Source organism: Pelodiscus sinensis, chromosome 20, assembly GCF_049634645.1.
Source record: "Pelodiscus sinensis isolate JC-2024 chromosome 20, ASM4963464v1, whole genome shotgun sequence".
In the NCBI taxonomy this organism is placed as follows: domain Eukaryota; kingdom Metazoa; phylum Chordata; order Testudines; family Trionychidae; genus Pelodiscus; species Pelodiscus sinensis.
Genome location: NC_134730.1, coordinates 13,963,319 through 13,982,489, shown reverse-complemented (window position 1 = coordinate 13,982,489; position 19,171 = coordinate 13,963,319). Strand labels below are relative to the sequence as shown.

At 45.9% G+C, this 19,171-nt stretch overlaps 2 protein-coding genes across 5 annotated transcripts; one reads left to right on the top strand and one right to left on the bottom strand.

Moving 5' to 3' along the window:
* Nucleotides 1–379: 379 nt before the first annotated feature.
* On the bottom strand, nt 380–11,721 carry EME1 (essential meiotic structure-specific endonuclease 1). 2 transcript variants are annotated; one of them, XM_075903756.1, is made up of 8 exons: nt 10,610–11,718; nt 10,402–10,529; nt 6,985–7,074; nt 6,439–6,560; nt 6,010–6,148; nt 4,709–4,824; nt 2,991–3,180; nt 380–647 (listed from the first exon to the last, which is right to left on the bottom strand). In XM_075903756.1, exons 1-8 carry the CDS (start codon nt 11,442–11,444, stop codon nt 471–473), a joined length of 1,797 nt encoding a protein of 598 aa, XP_075759871.1. In that variant the 5' UTR covers nt 11,445–11,718; the 3' UTR covers nt 380–470. The 2 variants fall into 2 exon arrangements, with proteins under 2 accessions (XP_075759871.1, XP_075759872.1); XM_075903757.1 differs by lacking the exon at nt 380–647 and adding an exon at nt 702–1,513 and having other exon boundaries at nt 10,610–11,721.
* A 42-nt stretch (nt 11,722–11,763) lies between these two features.
* MRPL27 (mitochondrial ribosomal protein L27) lies at nt 11,764–19,157 on the top strand. 3 transcript variants are annotated; one of them, XM_014574612.3, is made up of 4 exons: nt 11,764–11,903; nt 16,696–16,818; nt 17,571–17,638; nt 18,726–19,157. In XM_014574612.3, exons 1-4 carry the CDS (start codon nt 11,849–11,851, stop codon nt 18,930–18,932), a joined length of 453 nt encoding a protein of 150 aa, XP_014430098.1. In that variant the 5' UTR covers nt 11,764–11,848; the 3' UTR covers nt 18,933–19,157. The 3 variants fall into 3 exon arrangements, with proteins under 3 accessions (XP_014430098.1, XP_006125143.2, XP_075759877.1); XM_006125081.4 differs by lacking the exon at nt 11,764–11,903 and adding an exon at nt 11,932–12,065; XM_075903762.1 differs by lacking the exon at nt 11,764–11,903 and adding an exon at nt 13,671–13,851.
* The last annotated feature ends 14 nt before the right edge of the window (nt 19,158–19,171 follow it).

The following is a 19,171-nucleotide window of genomic DNA, read 5'->3' as shown; positions in this document are numbered from 1 at the left end:
TGGCTGTAATATGGATCTTTTCTCCTCTGCAGTGCCATGCGTACAATGGATAAGTTATACAGGGCATAGCATTTGACTTAACACTCATTTAAATAATTGCTTTGTGACATGAGTACTAAAGGACTGCAGCTACGCTCATACATGAGTTTGAGTGCTGAAGGTTTTGGGGGAAGTTAAATGCACATCTCTACGATAGGAAGCATCTGCCTTTAAAGCATCTTTAGCTGCAAATAAAGCCTGTTAGAACTCGGCTCATTCTCTAATCCATAAACCAGACTTCAGATTCCAGCAGATCAAGCTAAACCTGGAGCATTTGAGTCAGTGCAGTTTGTTGAAGAGGAGCATCCCCCTTTACAGTCTGGAAGTACAACTGATTACATTTTTAAGATCCATAATTCCATTTATTAGCTAACTTTTCTTCCTAAAAGGGAAATAAATATTTAATCAGTAAAATCCATGTTCTCATGGGCCTAGCCCATGACATCCAGAGAGAGGTCAGGATTGAGAGAGGTCATCTGCAGATGAATCCGTTTGGAGAGTTCTGGTCCAACCCGCCGTGACGTGGCAGTTACACCATCACCACGGCGCACAGGTATGTCAGCAAGCATGTTCTGTTGCTCCCGCACTGATAGGCATCTACGGTAGGCCTAAAAACAGTACAAAGGAATGGTGATTTCATCCTTTGTCCACAAAGGACAGAGGGGAAGCATTCCTTCATTGCTTCCACCTTTCATGTTTTATACTCTATCAGTTTTCCCTCAAGACCTCACTTGGTATCCAAGAGGCAGAACAATTTCAGTAAGTACAGATTATGTTCATTGTAAGGACTATGCCAAGCAAGAAGCATACAGCCTGGATACACCTAGGAAAGCCATGTGGGGAAGGGGAAACTCTTATTCAAGCAAGTGAGGGTATGAACTTTAAGATAGGTCTCTTCAATAGCTTCATTCTGCTCTGAATGCTAGTCTGTGGTTATCTGCCAAAGTCAATGAATGCAGAGGTCATCTCCTTGATCACTTGCATTTAAAGCCTTCAAAGTGAACTTTGCATGGTTGGAGTTTCAGCAAATTAAGTTGTCATGGGATAAGAGGGAAGATCCTTTCATGGACTGAGAACTGGTTAAAAGACAGGAAACAAAGGGTAGGAATAAATGGTAAATTTTCAGAATGGAGAGGGGTAACTAGTAGTGTTCTCCAAGAGTCAGTTCTAGGACCAATCCTATTCAACTTATTCATAAACAAGCTGAAGAAAGAGGTAAACAGTGAGGTGGCAAAGTTGCAGATAATACTAAACTGCTCAAGGTAGTTAAGACCAAAGCAGACTGTGAAGAACGTCAAAAAGATCTCACCAAACTAAGTGACTGGGCAACAAAATGGCAAATGAAATTTAATGTAGATAAATGTAAAATAATGCACATTGAAAAAATAACCCCAGCTATACATACAACATGATGGGGACTAATTTAGCTACAACTAATCAGGAAAGAGATTTTGAAGTCATCATGGATAGTTCTCTGAAGACGTTCACGCAGTATGCAGCGGCAGTCAAAAAAGCAAAGAAGTTAGGAATCATTAAAGGGATAGAGAATATCTTATTGCCCTTATATAAATCCATGGTATGCCCACATCTTGAATACTGCATACAGATGCTAGTATATCTTTTTTGAGAAGGAGACCACATTAGAAAAGGTTCAGAGAAGGGCAACTAAAATCATTAGGGGTTTGAAATGGGTCCCATAGGAGGAGAGATTAAAGACACTGGGACTTTTCAACTTGGAAAAGAGGAGACTAAAGGGGGATATGATAGAGGTATATAAAATCATGACTGGTGTGGAGAAAGTGAATAAGGAAAAGTTATTTACTTGTTCCCATAATATAAAACTATGGGCCACCAAATGAAACTAATGGACAGCAGGTTTAAAACAAATAAAAGGAAGTTCTTCACACACATCACATAGTCAATCTCTGGGACTCCTTGCCTGAGGAGGCTGTGAAGGCTAGGACTATAACAGGGTTTAAAAGAGAACTAGATAACCTCCATGAATTTAAGTCCATAAATGGATATTAGCCAGTATAGGTAAGGAATGGTGTCCCAAGTCTGTCAGAGGGTGGAGATGGATGGCAGGAGAGAGATCACTTGATCATTACCTGTTCGATTCACTCCCTCTGGGACACCTGGCATTGGCCACTGTCAGCAGACAGGGTACTGGGCTGGATAGACCTTTGGTCTGACCCAGTATGGCCATTCTTATGTTCTTAAATCCTGAGCGAGGGGTGTCTTAAGCAGGGAATTAATCTAGAGACTATTCTGGATTAACTGAAGGGTAGATGCTCTTCAAGTGGATTAAACTAATTTGGAGTAAGTCAAATTCATTCTGGAATCTGCATTCACACCCTGCTTTATTCCAGATTAATTTTCATATGCAGATATGCCTCATCTGAAATGTTCAGGCTTTTGAGGTACCTTGTGTCAGAAGCACAAAACAAAGTTCCTTACAAACTAATACTACTTATTTCAGATATTTGCAGGAGGTGCAAGAGAACAGGAAGAGAGCCTACCAGGCAGTCCCAGTTTTTCCACAGGTTACTCAGGTGTTCCATAAAAAATGCTCCTCCTCGTCAGCAGCTCTCACATGCAGTTTACTGCTTAGAGCACATGAATTTGGAGACTGGAGTTTTTTATTCCTGGCTCTCACTAACCCATGGCAGTGCTGCAGTAGGGTCATAGTCTGTGGTTTACTTTCTTCTTCTCTGAAAGGGGAAATAATGTTCTCCCCTCCCCTCCCCTCCATCAAATGTTCTGAGCGCCATCAATAAAAGTTGGTATGGAATTATTTGCCTCGGTTACCCCATGTGTTGCTGTGAGGGGACTGGGTATTTTGGACAAAGTATTCCAAAGTGACACAGGATCACTCAGTATTTCTCTCTGAAGTTATTTGCATTAGTAGCTCTGTGTGCACAATGTTATCAGTAACTGCGGAACACCCCTACCTGATTCAGAAGCAGAGGAGAAGGGTATGCAGCCACAATGGCATTGGCCATCTCCAGACTGACCCGGTTGAATTGTTGGATTTGCCTCTTCCAAACTTGCAAAAGTCCCTTCCCTGAGCGGTCTACCTTCACACCTCCACACCACTCACTCTCCAGGTAGAAGGAGAAACCTGTCTTCTCTCGCTGTTGCCTGCAGAGGGCACAGAATGGAGGAAGAACAATCAGAAAACTAATCTTTGCATCTCTCAACAGATAATAGGAGAGAAAAACAATGGCCACAGAGCAGAGAAGCCTCACATCTGGCACAGATTTAGGACATCTGCCATGATACTATCTTCCCTACAGCTACGATTACACTGCAGAATTTTTGTGCAAAAACTTGCAGAGAGTCCACACTGCAAGCCCATTCTTGTGCAAGAAAGTACAGTAAAGCGTAAGAACACAGGGCTTTTTGCACAATAGTTATTCCTCTCCCCACGAGAAATAAGCCTTTTTGCACAAGAACTCTTGCGCAATAAGGCATGTGTGGACAAGCAACAGGGGTTTCTTGCGCAAGATGGCCGTCAGAGCTTTCTTGTGCAAGACAGCATCCACACTGCCATGGATGCTCTTGCGCAAAAGCACATGGCAGTATGGACGTGCTCTTGCACAAGAATTTTTTGCACAAGAATTCATGTGCAGAAAGTTCTTGCACAAGAAGCCTACAGTGTAGATGTAGCCTACAAGTATTAGTAAGATCCTTTCATTGGGGTGGAAATAACCAGAGGGAGTTTGGCACGTTAGAAGGAGGACTGGTGGTAACAAAGGCCAGAGGCAGCTATGCTGGTTTTGTGCTACCCAGGGATTCCTCTTAGCAAGAGCAAACTCAGGCTCTTTTTGTCTACTGAAGCAACATAGGAGGTAGGGTATAGGGCAGAAATAATCTGTGCTTTTTATTCCTGATACCAATGGCCCAGCACTCACAAACAATCCTACAAAAAACCAATGCACATGCAATCTGGGGAAAGAAATGTTAGAAGCAACATATAAAAGCATTATAAAGGTTTGTGTGTTTTCATGGATGTTACTGAGAGACAAACACTGAAGCTGCTGTGATGAGTATGCTAGTACGAGGTTTCATTGTTGGGAAATGACCTATAAGAACATAATTACAGAGTGTCTTATTGTGATCATCTACTAAATGGGGATTCTGCTGCAGTGACATCTCTCAAACACAAATATTTTCAGGGTGAAGCATAGAAGTGGGTGCTATAGCAAGTGAAACCAACTCTTAGGCTTGTAGCCTAATGCACCAGCGGTTTCAGTGCAAGAGACACAAGCATTAGTTGCTTTAAGGCACCTAATCTATGGCTGTTAATTACTGCCCGGCCTTTGAGGCTGTTTCTTCACTGTCAAAAACATGTGTTCTTAACTCAAGTTTAAGTAGCAATGAAAAGACTGCAACTCAGGTTTGCAATTCAAGTTCAACCCCTGGCTGTCCTGGAAGCTTTAATTTACATTGCTTACCCAAGTTAAAACAGAATCATTTTGTCTTCCCTGCTATTTTAGCCCAAGTTCAGAACACCCCTCTCCTTTTTTTGCAGTGAAGAATGTACTATACTGTGTAGCACTGAAATAAGGTTGCATGACTACTGTTCCCCTCCAATATTCATGGAAAGGAGGCCTCTCCTGAAGCTATCCCCAAAAGTAACTTAGCTTACAAAATAAATCCCACTCACTTGAATGGTGCTTCAGCCACAGCTTTGGTGAACATACCGGCAAAGTCTCCAAACTCCTTCCAACTCTCAAGGATTCTAACCTGGACTCCTGTGTGAAGCTGCAGATCCACCAATGCCTGTAGACATGACAGAGCCCAAGAGTGAGTGAGTTGACTCATCCTGCCCCACCACCAAAGTCCAATCCCTAGCATTTTTGCTTAAGGCAAAGATTTAGGGGATATTTTGGGAGGAGAAATGAACGCAAGAAGCCTCTGAAAACAACCACATTAGCATATTTTCTGCCAAAAAAACTCAGTGTGTAGACACAGCCTAAAAGATTAACAGTTTGGAGTGTTGTATTTATTGCCTCGAGTTGCTCTATAGCAGTGATGGGCAACCTGCAGCCCGATGGCCACATGTGGCCCCTTAGGGTTCTACGTGTGGCCTGTGAGACATTTAGTTTACTGTTACCAATGCGCACAGTTGCCAGATTATGCTGATTTCCATCTGCATTGATTTTTTCCCAACCGGTATTTTTAAAGCAAAACACACAAAGCAAGGGCACACAAAGTGCAACACTGACAAATGGGATGCAAAGGGTGTGCACCCAATCAAAATGTTGCTATGGTTCATTTGGCACACCCCAAAAATTCTAGGTAGGCAAGCACAATTAGCAAAACTACCCTATCCCAAGAAACAATCCTGGTTATGAAAATCTTGTGGCTCACTGAGATGAAGGGCCACTCATGAGGCCCACCCACTAGCTTAGGTTGCAATAGTTGCTCTATAGAAAAATTAGGCATACTGTATTCCAGATTAAACTATTTTAGCAGATTAACATTTCCTTAGCGAGGACCCTGTTCTGCACCATTTACTCCAGCCAGTGTCCATTGCACACTCTGGTAACGGTTATCCACTGGGCTGTAAAGAACAATGAGCGTTGCATCAAAGATTTACATTAAGGGAATGATATCTGAAACTGACATAGGGAAGACACTCTGGTTTCCAGAGAGGAGGGATGGATGTGCAGCATTAGAGTCCTCTAGCAGCTGAATAGCTCCATCTGATTCAAGCTGCCTCCCTAGCAACAAGAAGAGTGCAAGAGAATGCATTCAGACACACAAAACCAAGTTCCTGGATTCTTACTAGAATCAGAATCCCTGGGTGTATCCTATTTCTATTAGATATGTTCAAGTCAGTTGCTCTTTGGTTATGGTAGAGAACTGAGGCTGACCCACAAATGTATGCATGAAGCACATCAGAATGGGCATTCTAAATTGCTGAGAGCAAGGAAAGGAGAAAAATGCTCCAATTTTACCCACTTCTTCCACTTCCACTCTCGACAGCTCAGGGCGAGAGTCCCCCTTTCCCTTCTGTTTTTTTCGTTTCCCTTGTCCTTCTGCTTGGCTTCCATTCAGCACTGCCTGCCGCACCTTCTTCCGGGACTGAACTTTGTGAGATCTGAGAAGAAAAAGAATAGCTCAGGAGTCCACGTCTCCTATGATGCTAGCAGAAGGCACTATAGGACTGGTGCACAAGTGCAGTCGCTGGGGAGCTCAGTTACCAGCCATCCCCTGGAGGAGATGCTGTATGAAACAGAGAAGGAAGACTAGTTACAGAGGATGTTACTGCTATTTTTCATGTTTCAGCCTCTGCCAGTAGGAAATACAAGTGATGATGCAGAACATCTATGGTCATTACCAACACTTATCCCATAAGAAACAGCATTGAAACCTCTGAAGAATTCTAACCTGAAGTATTTTTCTAGTTCAACTACAGCCAGTGCTAGAGTTTTGCCAGGAGCTCTCTCTAGGACACAAGCTACAAAGCTCCGTAAGGTCTCTTTTGGTCCTTCTTTGCCACCCTGGATTTCCTGCAAAGACAGCCAAAAAAATAGTATTTAAACCCACTTTAACCCACACAGGCCAGCACTAGCAAAGAGTAGCTTCAGCCCCCATTCCTGGATCTGTGCAGATGTAAGGGTTTGCTCACTCATATCCAGTTGTAGAACTGGAATTTCAGGTTCCAGTACTGCAGTTAAGTCAAACCCTGCAACATGCAGAGAAATTTCTGCACATCCCTGGCCTCCTTTCAATACAGCAGCAATGGTCCGGGGGGGGGGGACAAGAAGGGCGATTTCCATCTCGCAGGTTCAGAAGGCTTGACAACACTGGACATTCATAGAGTTTTAAAACAGGAAAATTTGTACTGCCCTAAACCTCCAAAAGAAACTTATGTAAAAAGAAAAATAAGTAATGCACATTTGGACAGCACACAGTAGTCATGAGCAATCTCACCTGTCTGTAGCTGTAGATCATGGATAAAAAATCATCCAGGCAAAGCAGAACCAGGATATTGGGTTCTTCTATCCAGCTGCCTTCTTCGACCTGCCCAGTGTTGAACACACACTGGATTTAAGATATCAGTGAAACTGATCCCAGCTTCACTTACATCCAGGGTTTTAGCCACACATGAAACATTTCAACGTGAGAGCTTGTTAATGGTCCACCTCCCTTGAGTTGATTGCTAAAAGGAGGCAGGAGGACAGTTACTAAGACTGATGATGAGTTTTATAGTGCATGTGGCATCAGTTTATCAATAAGTTGAGAGAGAGCATGCAAAAGTCTGGGAACAACAAGAGACCAGAGTGGTCATAGGGATCAAAGAAATGTGACCCCAAAGTGGAGAATATTAAAAGAGCTCAGCAGAAAGAGGGGTCAAAGATATGGACAATGAATTGTGTTTATAAAACATTAATAGATAATGTCAATCTGCTTTACAGAGAGTCACTATTACAGATTAAAGTGAACATCAACTACCCTTCTGAGGAGGTATAAGGCCAAGAGTGAGCGAGCAATTGCAGAAGTAGATGGGCACAAGATCAGAAGTATTGTGGAGGAATGTCTATTGATAATTTTGAATGCAAACAAAGGAGTTTAAAATTGGATTCAAAGATAGATAAGAAGTCAGCAAAGGTAATACAGAGGATGTGGATGTAATGGTTCCACTTCTGAGAGGAAAAGGGGTCTGGCAAGAGCATAACTGAGGTTTAAAAAATAATACTATAGGAAATATTTAGAATAGTCCAGAAGGGGAATAAATGTGCAGGTAGGCATTTGAGAGGAGTTAGGCCCAAGACAAACTGGCACTATTTTAGCGGAGAGGAAAAAAAATTTTCAGATTAAGAAAGCATTCCAAGATTTTTGCCCTCACAGCCAGGACTTATGGTCCAGGTTTATTCCATGATTCTGAAATCACCAAGGACATTTTAACTCAGGAGGAAGACTAATTTCTGAAGCATTTAACGGTAGGAAATTAGGGGACAACCAGGAGCTGAGGGTATGTCTACACTACAGAGTTAGTTCGAACTAACTTAGTTCGAATTAGTTAATTCGAACTAAGCTAATTCGAACTAACGCGTCTAGAACTAAAAACTAGTTCGAATTAGCATTTTGCTAATTCGAACTAGCATGTCCACATTGAGTGGACCCTGAACAGGGCTTAAGGATGGCCGGAAGCAGTGCCGGCAGGGCATCAGAGGAGGACTTAGAGCGTGGAGATGCTGTCTCAGGCTAGCCGAGGGCTGCGCTTAAAGGGACCCGATCCCCACCCCGGACAGACAGTTCTCAGGGGTGCCCCGCTTGAAAACCAGTCCTGGCTTGGAGTGCCGGAGTGCCCACACTGGGAACATCACAGCACTCGGCCATCAGCCCGGCTGCACTTGCTGCAGGCTGCCATCTGGGGAGAGGGGGCAATTGGGGGGCTGCAGGAGAGCTTCCACCCCCAGAAGCCCGCAGAGCCAGCCCAGTCCTCCCCATCGGGGGGCTCGTACCCCATTCCTCCCTCACCCCCTTCCACTTACCCTTCCCTAGCCCCCCTTCCTGATGTACAAAATAAAGATAACGTTTCTTCCAACATTGATTCTGTCTTTATTGAACAAAACTGGGGGAGACTGGGAAAAGGAGGTGGGAGAGGGGAAGAGAAAGGCTGGGAGAGGAGAGGGCAACTAACATGATCGGGGGTTGGGAACAGGTCCCAGATGAAGAGAGGCTACAGAGACTGGGACTGTTCAGCTTAGAAAAGAGGAGATGGAGCGGGGACAGGATAGAGGTCTCTAAAAGCAGGGGTTGGGTGGAGAGGGTGCATTCAGAAAAGTTCTTCCTGAGTTCCCATAAAGAAGGACTAGAGGACACCAAAGGAAAGGAATGGGTAGCAGGCTTCAAACTAGTAAGAGAAAGTTGTTGTTCTTGACAAAGCCAATAGTTAACCTGTGGAACTCCTTGCTGCAGGAGGCTGTGAAGGCTAGAACTACAACAGAGTTTAAAGAGAAGTGAGATAAAGTGATGGAGGTTGGGTCCATGGAGTGGTATTAGCCAGGGGGTAGGAGTGGTGTCCCTGCCCAAAGTTTGTGGAAGGCTGGAGAGGGATGGCACAAGACAAATGGCTTGGTCACTGTCTTCGGTCCATCCCCTCCAGGGTCCCTAGGGTTGGCCGCTGTCGGCAGACAGGCTACTGGGCTAGATGGACCTTTGGTCTGACCCAGTACGGCCATTGTAAGCTCAGGGCTCAGGGTCGGGGGTCTCAGTGGACCCCCTTGATTTTCATGCACACCTGCTCCTGGGTGGCCAGGCTGGCAGCTCTCCTGCCCTAGACGGCCACTTTCCTGTGCCTAGTGCGGAGTTCGTGGACAAGGTCCACGATGTCTGCACTAGCCCAGGAAGGTGCCCGCCTCTTGCGGTCCCGGGCAAGCTCCCAGGAGCCGCCAGCCTGGTCCCGGGAAGAGGGGGTGGGCTGGGGGACATCGGGTGGGTGGCTCTGTGCCGTGCCAGGTGCAGGGTCTGCTGGCTGGGTGCTGGCAGGCTTGCACCTGGCACGGGCACCGTAGCCAGCCCGTGCCCCTTTAAGGGGTCCGGGGCCGGGAGGGGGGCAATAGAGTTTCCCTGGTGTTGGCCAGAGTGGCCACCAGGGAAACCTGGGGAGGGCTAGCCTCCCACTAGTTCGAATTAAGGGGCTACACACCCCTTAATTCGAACTAGTAAGTTCAAACTAGGCTTAATCCTCGTAAAATGAGGTTTTCCTAGTTCGAACTAAGCGCTCCGCTAGTTCGATTTAAATTCGAACTAGCGGAGCGCTAGTGTAGCGCCTATGAATGTTAGTTCGAACTAACGTCCGTTAGTTCGAACTAACATTGTAGTGTAGACATACCCAGAGAGAGACATAGCAAGCAGTATGACAGCGTGTGTCAAATCAATGTGGAAATGGGTGTTATCTTGCTAGAAATAATGCCAAAGCTTGAGAGAGAGAGAGAGAGAGAGAGAGAGATAAGAAACAAAGAAAGATACATCTGGGAGCAGCACTCCAGCAGAGGAAATGAAGGGAAAATCTAAATCTTCCTCCAGAAATGATACAGGTGGCTCACAGGAAGCCTGAGAAGAAAGGAGCCAGAGTTACTGGGAAAGAGATGAGAATGGCAGTCTTGGAGTGTTTGGTTACATAGTACAGAGAAGAGGAGATAGTGAAAACAAGTGAGAAATGACATTTCACATGCAAGAGAAAGACCAAAGAGAAGTCAGTCTCATTTTAAGATTATCTTGGTAGCTCATGGACAGCACAAAGCTACCACCAGTAACATCTGATCACCAAGCAACACAACCCCATGTGCTAAACACAGAGGAAGAAAAAGGGTGAGAACTTTGGACGTTGTGGTCCCCTACCTGAGATGACCTAGCCCTCCTCCTCCATGTGATGCTATAGGGAACAGCCTGACTCTCAATCACACAGCCACAGTTCATGGACTGCACAGCACTGAGGACTTGTCCACCTCCTTCCACCTGTAAGAGAACTAAGATGGGTGTAAAGGTCAAAGGCCTACAATAAGGGCTGCATTAATTTAAGGTTGAAAGAAGAGATAAGGAATGGTACCTGGATCCAGCACCACTGTTATATGCTTCAGGCACTCCTCTGGTCGTTGGGCCTTCAGCATGTTGGCAAGAGCCTTCTTCCGCTCTCGCTCCTGCTCCTGCTGTTCCTTCTGGGCTTCCCGCTCTCTCCTCCTCTGCAACACAGCCCTACGAGCTCTGTCTCTCTCTTCCTGGCTGTGTTTTAACTTCTTCTGCTGAGGGGACATTTCTGAACTTGCCTCTGCCACCAGAGACCGTCTATCCTGGACTGGAGAGTGTGACAGATGAAATGGAGACTGGTGCAAAGGCACCGTCTCGGAATCTTTTGTGGCATCATCTTGGTCACAATCTGACATTTCCCATGATAAGACAGGGGCTCTTGTCTGGGTATCAGAGGCCTTGGGCAGCAACTGTTCTCTGCAATGAGTCACCCCTCGTTCATTGCAATGACGGAGAACAGTACTTTTAGCTTTACACACCGCATCACAGCTACTCAGCTGCTGAGCCTCAGAAAGCAAAATGCTAGTTTTGGAGGACTTGCTGTTCCCCAATTTCCCCCTCAGTCTTTCAGACAGGGGTATGATCTCCTCTTCCTCCTCGCTTTCACTGCCTAGCCTGGCCGTCACACCCTTACAAGAGCTAGCTCTGTCCGAATCCTGGAGTGTTCTCCACCCTGGCGAAGGAGCAGAGGATTCCTCAGAGTCAGAGCTGCAGAGCACCACAACCCGCTCCTTGGAAGGAGGCTGGCTCTGGCTGCGGCGGCAGCGGCTGCTTTCGACGGCAGGATGCTGTTGCTTTAGGAAAGTGAACTTTGGCAGCAGGTCCTCGGCCTCGCTCTCGTCCGACTCCAGGGACATGGCGGCCCGTCAGTGGCGCCTGAAGAGCAACGGGCAGCAGAGCCCCGAGGCGCGGCTGCAGACCGGCCCCGTGCGCCTCCTGGCCGCTCCCTAAGCCCCCGGAACAGCCTCGCTCTGCCGCGCCCCAGAGAGGGGACCCGCTCTCGTGCGCCGGGGACACGAGCCGACGCGCGGCCGGCGGGGCGGGTTCCCCGGGGCGGCCGCGGGCGCGCGGGGCTCCGCTGAGGGAGCGCCGGCGAGCCCCGCGCGCGCCAACCTCACAGCCCCCCCCCCCGGCAACGGAGGGAACGCAGGCGCCTCCCCCTTCGGCGTATTCAAACTGCCGCCGCCTCTCGCTCCTGACCGGAAATCCTGTGCCGGAGGCGGAAGCAGCCGCACCGGAAGCGGAAGTGACAGTGAGGAAAATGGCGGTGGCAGGGCTCGGGCGCGTTGGGGGCTTGGTGGCGGTGACTAGGCTGCGTGAGTGTCAGAGGGGAGGGGGCGATGGATGAGGGGTTGGGGAAAGGGCGATGAGTGCAGCCCGGGTGAGGGGGAAGGGAGAAGGAAGTAGCCCTTTCCCCCAGTGCGCCCCCCCAGCGGGGGGTGTGGAAGGCCACGAGCCCGGTGACTGGCCTATGGCCTGTAAGTACCCGAAGGAGCGGGGTGGTGCCATCGGTTTGCACCGCCGGCCTGTAGCGGTTACAGCCTAACGGGGAGGGGAGGCTGCCTACACCCAGGCGCCTCCCACCCGTCAGTGGTGTTGGGACCATTGAACGTCCTGGACCAAACCAGGGGTGATCTCAGCGAGGGTGGCACAAAGAGGTCGTGGTGGTCTGGGTACCTGATGTGTTCCCTCGAGGTTGTACGTGAGCCTATAGATACTTTTTAAAGCACTTTGAAATCAGTGAATGAAAAGCATTATAGAAGGAGTAGGTGTTATTAAGTGATCCATTACCCCCTTTCCTTCCCTCCCTCCTTTAGCTACCTGCTTTTTGCCTGTTGGGTAATCTGTCTAGGGTTCTGTATCATGCTTAGCACTCCTGCGTCCCTAGCACAGCACGTGAAGTTAGAGTAATCAGATATACTAATAGTACTAATAAAAATATACAGTTCTGCCACATCTGGGACATTAAAATCTATATGCCATGCATATTTGCCCATGCTATGAGACAGTGAGGTTACTCTGCTGCTTACAGCTGTCTACCTGAGTGTAGAGCTGGCCCAAGGTATATAAGATCTGACCTGGGAGGTAGGCAGGCATCTGTTACATCTTCACTCAGTGGAGTTACTCTGGTTTTATACTTGTTGGCCTGTTGAGCAGTGTGTGGTAGGGAATACTTCTGCGCCTGGTCAGGTTTATCTTTTTATTTTTAACTGATGAACTAGTATGGGTTTGTTGCAAGTCTTTGTGCCCAAGAAGGAAAATCTGAGTTCTAATTTTTTTTTAAAAAAAGTCTGTTGCTCCTTCCCCTCTCTGCCACCCAAAATATGCCCACTTCCTAATCTCTGTTTCTCTCCAATGGAAGCTCCCTGTTAAGATTTGAGGAGGTGGGGACCATTGAGTTGCAGGGCTCTCTCTTGTTTGAGCAGCAGTTTAAATTTCACCACCACTTCTTTGGAGTGGCCAGCAAGGAATTGTCGCTCATACATACTGGCTGGTGGATACAGGAGGGAAATTCCATAAGATTAGGAGGTGTCAGTGGTGCTTCAGCTGCTTCATTGTTCAGTAACAGACTCGGTTGTAGACTAGTGGTTGATCTTAAAGCTTTTGAACATAGGGATGTTAAATATCGGTTAATTGAATAGTCGATTAACCTCATTAATTCTTATCAGTTATTCGACTATTCTGTAGTCCGTGAGGGCAGGCCTAGCAGTCAGTACGCTCTGGACCCACTCCAAAGGAGCCCCCTGCCACTCTGCACTGCTGCCTCTGGGGTGCTGGGCGGGAGCAGGTCTGTGAGTAGAAACAGTTTAAAAAACAGCTCCCCTTGTGGACTGGGCTTCCTGTCACCCTACACTGCTGCCTCTGATAGAGAGGCAGCAGTGCAGGGTGGCAGCAGCCCCTGTTCAGAGAGAGTTCTGAGCTGCTGGACCCAGCGTGAGCTGGAACTGAGCTAGGCTGCCTGCCCGCTTGGCTCCTAATGGCTTTTAAAGGCAGAGCTGCCGCAGGGGTAGGTCCCAGCTCCGGCGCAACCTGGGACTGAGCTGGGCTGTTGGCCATCCTGCCAAAAAATGTATTGGCAAGGGGGGGTTGGAAACGATGCGTGTAGTTTATAGCATTTGGTTAATCGACTACACTATTACATCCCTATATGCAGGGCTCACCGAACCGCAGCGAGCCCCCCTCACCAGCCATGCTGTCCGGTGATGTGTGCATGCGCAGATCGCCCGAATCTGGCTCTTCTGGGTTGCAATCTACTCGCCACGGGCAAGTAGATTGCATTATTTGTCGAGCCCTGCCTATATGAGCAGGCTTCTAAAACCACATTTTTGTTGCAAGACCTCCCTCTCCCCCCAAACCCTGTAAATTTTCAGTTCATCATTTTACATCCATATACAACAAAACAGCCATCTGCTGTGGTTTGAAGAACAGCTACTTAGTAGATAAGCCACCTAGGGGAGTCTCCATCAGATACTGCAGAAGGGGAACTGTTCTGGGTTAATGGTAGGGATGTTAAAAATGCAAAAGGCAGCAATACGTTGCGGGGGTTACAGGTGGCTCCCCAGGAGCCAGTGTGCACATGCGAACCGGAGCTTGCATTTAATATGTACATGGCTACACTTTCACATCCCTAATGAATAGGTGTTGGTCTAGAGTGGAGCAAAACAGGGACTTGAAGGAAAGAAATGGTGTATTGAACTGGAAAATTTTTAAAGCAAAGAGCCTGGCTTTGTTTTACACAGGAAATATCACATGTATTTCTAACCTACAAATCATTCGCTCGAGTCCCTGAATTTTTCATAATGTTCCATGGTATCTTTACAGCTGTTACTATCCAGGCAGGCCAAGGCTGGGGCAAATGAAGTGGCTGTATGGTATTCATGTGGAGTTTAAGAGGCTGGTTTTGACTGACATGAAACAAACTAGATATAAATAGCTTGGCATCTGCTCATTTGAGAGACTGCCACTCTCTCTGTGCTGTGCTGCTGCCTTTACAATCAGCAGTGGTGCTCATGCATAAAGTCCTTTCCTAATAAAACAACAACAGAGAGCTGCTCACAGGGCATTCTCTGGGAGGGGCTCAGAACTTTGGAATTCTGTCACCAGTTCATAATGAGACTTTGAGCAAGTACTTTGAGCTTTGAGCCTTAAGTATTTATCTTTTATAGATAGGTAAACTTCCTACTATATTTGATGGTATGTGCTTTAACTGATATTGGTAAAGTTCTTTGATGTCCTCACATGAGGTACTATACCGACGCATAACATGATTTAAAATATAAAATAATTACATTACCGATCAAACAAAGATAGTTACTTAGCTACAGATTACATTTAATCCCAGTCTAGTAAAAATACTTTGCTAGGAGCTCTGAAAATCCCATTACTTCCCTGCCTCATTCCGTCACAACCACTTTCTTTTATTTGTTGTATTCTAAACATGTATAATAAAATGTCCTTTATAAAGACATCCTCCAAATCTTTATTTAAGTATCTGAGATAATTTAATAAAGATAAAATGAATCCATTGCCTTTCTTTGAATAAGAAAATGAGACTCTTGGGCTGTGTCTACATTGGCACCCTTTTCCGGAAAAGGGATGCTAATGAGACACTTCGTAATTGCAAATGCTGCGGGGGATTTAAATATCCCCCGCGGCATTCGCATGAACATGGCTGCCGCTTTTTTCCAGCTCGGGGTTTTGCCGGAGAAAAGCGCCAGTCTAGATGGGATCTTGCGGAAAATAAACTTGAAAGTAGGAATAAGGGATCTTCCGGAAAAGCGTTTATTTTCCGCAAGATCCCATCTAGACTGGCACTTTTCTCCGGCAAAACCCCGAGCTGGAAAAAAGCGGCAGCCATGTTCATGCGAATGCCGCGGGGGATATTTAAATCCCCCGCGGCATTTACAATTCCGAAGTGTCTCATTAGTATCCCTTTTCCAGAAAAGGGTGCCAATGTAGACACAGCCTTGTAGTAACCACTGTTTAGCAACACTCTAAACCAGTGTTTCTTAAACTTTTTGAGACCATGGAACACCAAACAATAATATTTTTTTAAGCGGAACATCTATGAAAATTTTCTTTAAAAAAATTGTTGTCAAACAAAAAAAGACAAAAACAAAGAAGAGGTCATGGCACACCTGTAAGTTGTTCATGGAACACCAGTGTTCTGTGGAACATAGTTTAAGAAACACTGCTCTAAGCTGAATAGAAGGATTTAGATAAAAGGCAAAAAGACTATATGAAAAAGAACTAACTATATCCAAACTTATGAAGTGGAATTCACAGACAGGTCAGACTTTCTTGAGTATTTATTGACAGTGGATTTGGTGTATTTGATTTTTAATGGAAGAACTTTGTGATGTAAAAGAGTGACATACTCCAAGAAAAGAAAGATGAATCAGTTACTATCACACTTTTTTTTTTTAACCCAGGCCTTGAATAGTAGGGTGTGTGCTGAAATTTGTTCCCGTTCAGGACCGCAACCACATGGCTATGTATTGTTCACTATCAGGGTCTTGATGATAAAACTGTTAATTGTTATAGACAGTTAACTGGGGCTGTTAAAGCATTTTACAGACACTAAATCATTTTTACAGACACTAAATCATTAAGGCCCACACTAATACTCATCACACAGGTAGAAAACTAAGACACACAATATTTGTGACTTGTCTCAAGTTCACGGAGTTAGTGGAAGGTAATCCCAAGTGTCCTGAATTCCAGTGCCGTGCTCATATCAGTTGGCTACACTGACTCTTCTGTAACTGTTTCTGTAGCTCAGAAATTTAAAGTGCATGGCCACAATTAATAGCAGATTGTTTGCATTTATATACACTGTTGAGAGTTCTGCTACTCCATTGAGGTATTGGGAGGCTTTCTGAAGTGTTTCATGATTGTTTGCAGGAGAGAGACAATGGACTAAATATGAATTACCTTTATAATACATTTATTCTGAGGGGTTTTTTTTTTTTACCTGATTTAGGCTTTAACATTTGTTTTGAAATTACATGAATTTTGAATTAGGAATTTTTTTCTGATTTAAAAGGAAGTGTAAATTTGTACTCATTTTGAATTCACTGTTAATTTTTTTTCTTCCTTTAAATACAGTTTTGGCTGCTCCACAGGTGACTGCAGTTGCAGTACGATGTGCAAGCAAGAAGAGTGGAGGCAGCTCAAAAAATCTCGGTGGCAAGAGTCCTGGGAAACGCTATGGCTATAAGAAGACAGAAGGTAGGTCAGTCTGTCTGTCTATCCAACTGCTTGACAAACTCTGGAATGTGCCCTCCACAAGTTACCCCATTATCAGGACTGTTATATGTGTTTCAGAGCTCAGATGGGAGCGTTTGTTTGTGACTAAAGAGAGAGAAACCCGAAGGTTTAGCCACTATTGGCTACAACAACATTGCATACATAACCACCATTGAGAGAGTAGCCAGCAGGAGCTCATTCCCTGATCCGCCTACGTTCAGCGGAATGAAGTTACCAATAAGAAACAGGCACTGGTTCTAACTTAGCTTGTCTCTGGGGAATCTGCGTGGAAGCACACCCCAGGAGGAAACCCTGTGCCCTTTCCCCTCATCCTGTGCTCAGAAGCTGGGCATTTCAAGTATTTATAAAGAGTAGAATTATGAGGCTTAGTAGAAGCCAAAGTACAGATGCCTGTATCTGAGTGCCTAACAATTAGGGTGGGTTTGCTGATGGAAAAAACTGATGTAAAAGGCAATAAAAATGCCTGCAGCAAATAGAAAATGCCTTGTGCCCTCGAACTAATCTTTTCAAAGGTTAAAACTGCTTTTCACCATTGTGTATTAAGTGCCCTGTGTTCTCTGATAGGAGCATTTTAAAAATGTTTTTAGAGTTTGGAATCATTCCTCCTTAGGAATCCCAACCACGGCTGGCTTTGTGAGTTCTCATTCTACCAGAACTCAGGCTATTGAGAAGCTTATTCTTTTGTAATCTGAATCCATGTAACTCTGTTGCAGGTGCCTTTGTTCATGCAGGCACTACATTGGCCACCCAGCGGGTGATACGCTGGCATCCAGGGGCTCACGTGAGTTAGTTTTTCATCTTTTATAGCTCTGCATCGCAGTATCCAGAATTCAGCCGTAGCTCTGTCAAGGCTCTTCTCTGTTTCCTCCGTTGCATTTTGTAGAACCTTAAAGTCACTGTTTCATTACCAGACATGTTTTACCATTTATTCAAAACCATATCAGTGCAGGAGTCAGATTTAGTAAACAACTGGAGAGTTTTGACTGTTACCAACATTTGTATGTGAAGTGGGGATGTTAAATACGGTTAATTGAATAGCTGAGTAACCTCAGGAATTCTTACTGGTTAGTTGACTATTCTATAGTCCTTGGGGGTGGGGCCAGCAGCCAGTGCACTCTTGCCTCACTCCTGAGGAGTCCCATGCCACTCTGCAGGCAGGTGATGGTCCATGAGGGAAGCCAGTTTAAAAGCCAGCTCCTTTCATGGACCAGATGCCTATTGCCCTGTGCTGTTGCCTCTGATAAAGAGGCAGCAGCGTGGGGTGGCAGCAGCCCCTGTCTGGGGGCAGGTCTGAGTTCCCAAACCTGGCACAAGCTGGAATTGAGCCGGCCTGCCTGCCCACCCAGCTCCTAATACATTTTAATTGCAGAGCCACAGCAGGGATAGGTCCTGGACCCGGCATGAGCCAGGACTGAGCCGAGCTGCCTGTCCACCCAGCTCCTAATACACTTTAAATGCAGAGCCACAGCAGGGGTAGGTCCCAGACCTGTCGCAAGCCAGGACTGAGCCTGGCTGCTGGCTAGCCTACTAAAAAACTTACTGGTGGGGAGAGGAGAAATGCATGTAGTTTATAGCATTAACCTATACGTTTTTGCTTATTGGTTACTCGACTGCACTATTACATCCCTAGCATGACGTTAATCAGTTCTCATGCTTCAGGGTTAGAATAATGTATCTTTTCCCATAGCATGTAGAATTGTTGGCAGTTCCCCGAGTGCAGTGCTTTTTGCCTTCTTTTGAAGTATCAGGTACTGAACATTGCTGTAGCCAGAACACCAGACTAGCTGGACCAGTGGCATGTTCCACTTTGTTAAATGGTGCACAGTGACCTAAACGCTTTCTAACAGCACACTTCTCCTCTCTTCCAGGTGGGGATAGGTTGTAACAAGACACTCTTTGCTTTGGAGGATGGGATTGTGCGATTCACCAAGGAGGTCTATGTGCCACCACCCCGCAGCGAAGAGACCAGGGACGTGATCTGTTGCCTACCCAAATCAGCAGTGCTTTACAAAACCTTCATCAACGTTGTCCCCACCAAAGAAGTGGGGAGCTTCAAGCTAGTCACCATGATCTGAGGCTCTGCTTCCCCACACAGTAATGACTGATCACCATGACAAACCTGCCACTCAACCAGAAAGAAGTCTGAAGGACTCCTCTAGATCTGAAATGACTTGTTGGCAACTCCAGTTTCTGGTTCCTAGAACTCACTGGATGTAAATTTGAGAGTTACAAAGTAGTCCAGACTGCCCCGATGCTGTTTGTTGAAGCATATATAAAATAAATGTTCTGGGATTCTCTAACAGTGTGATGGTGT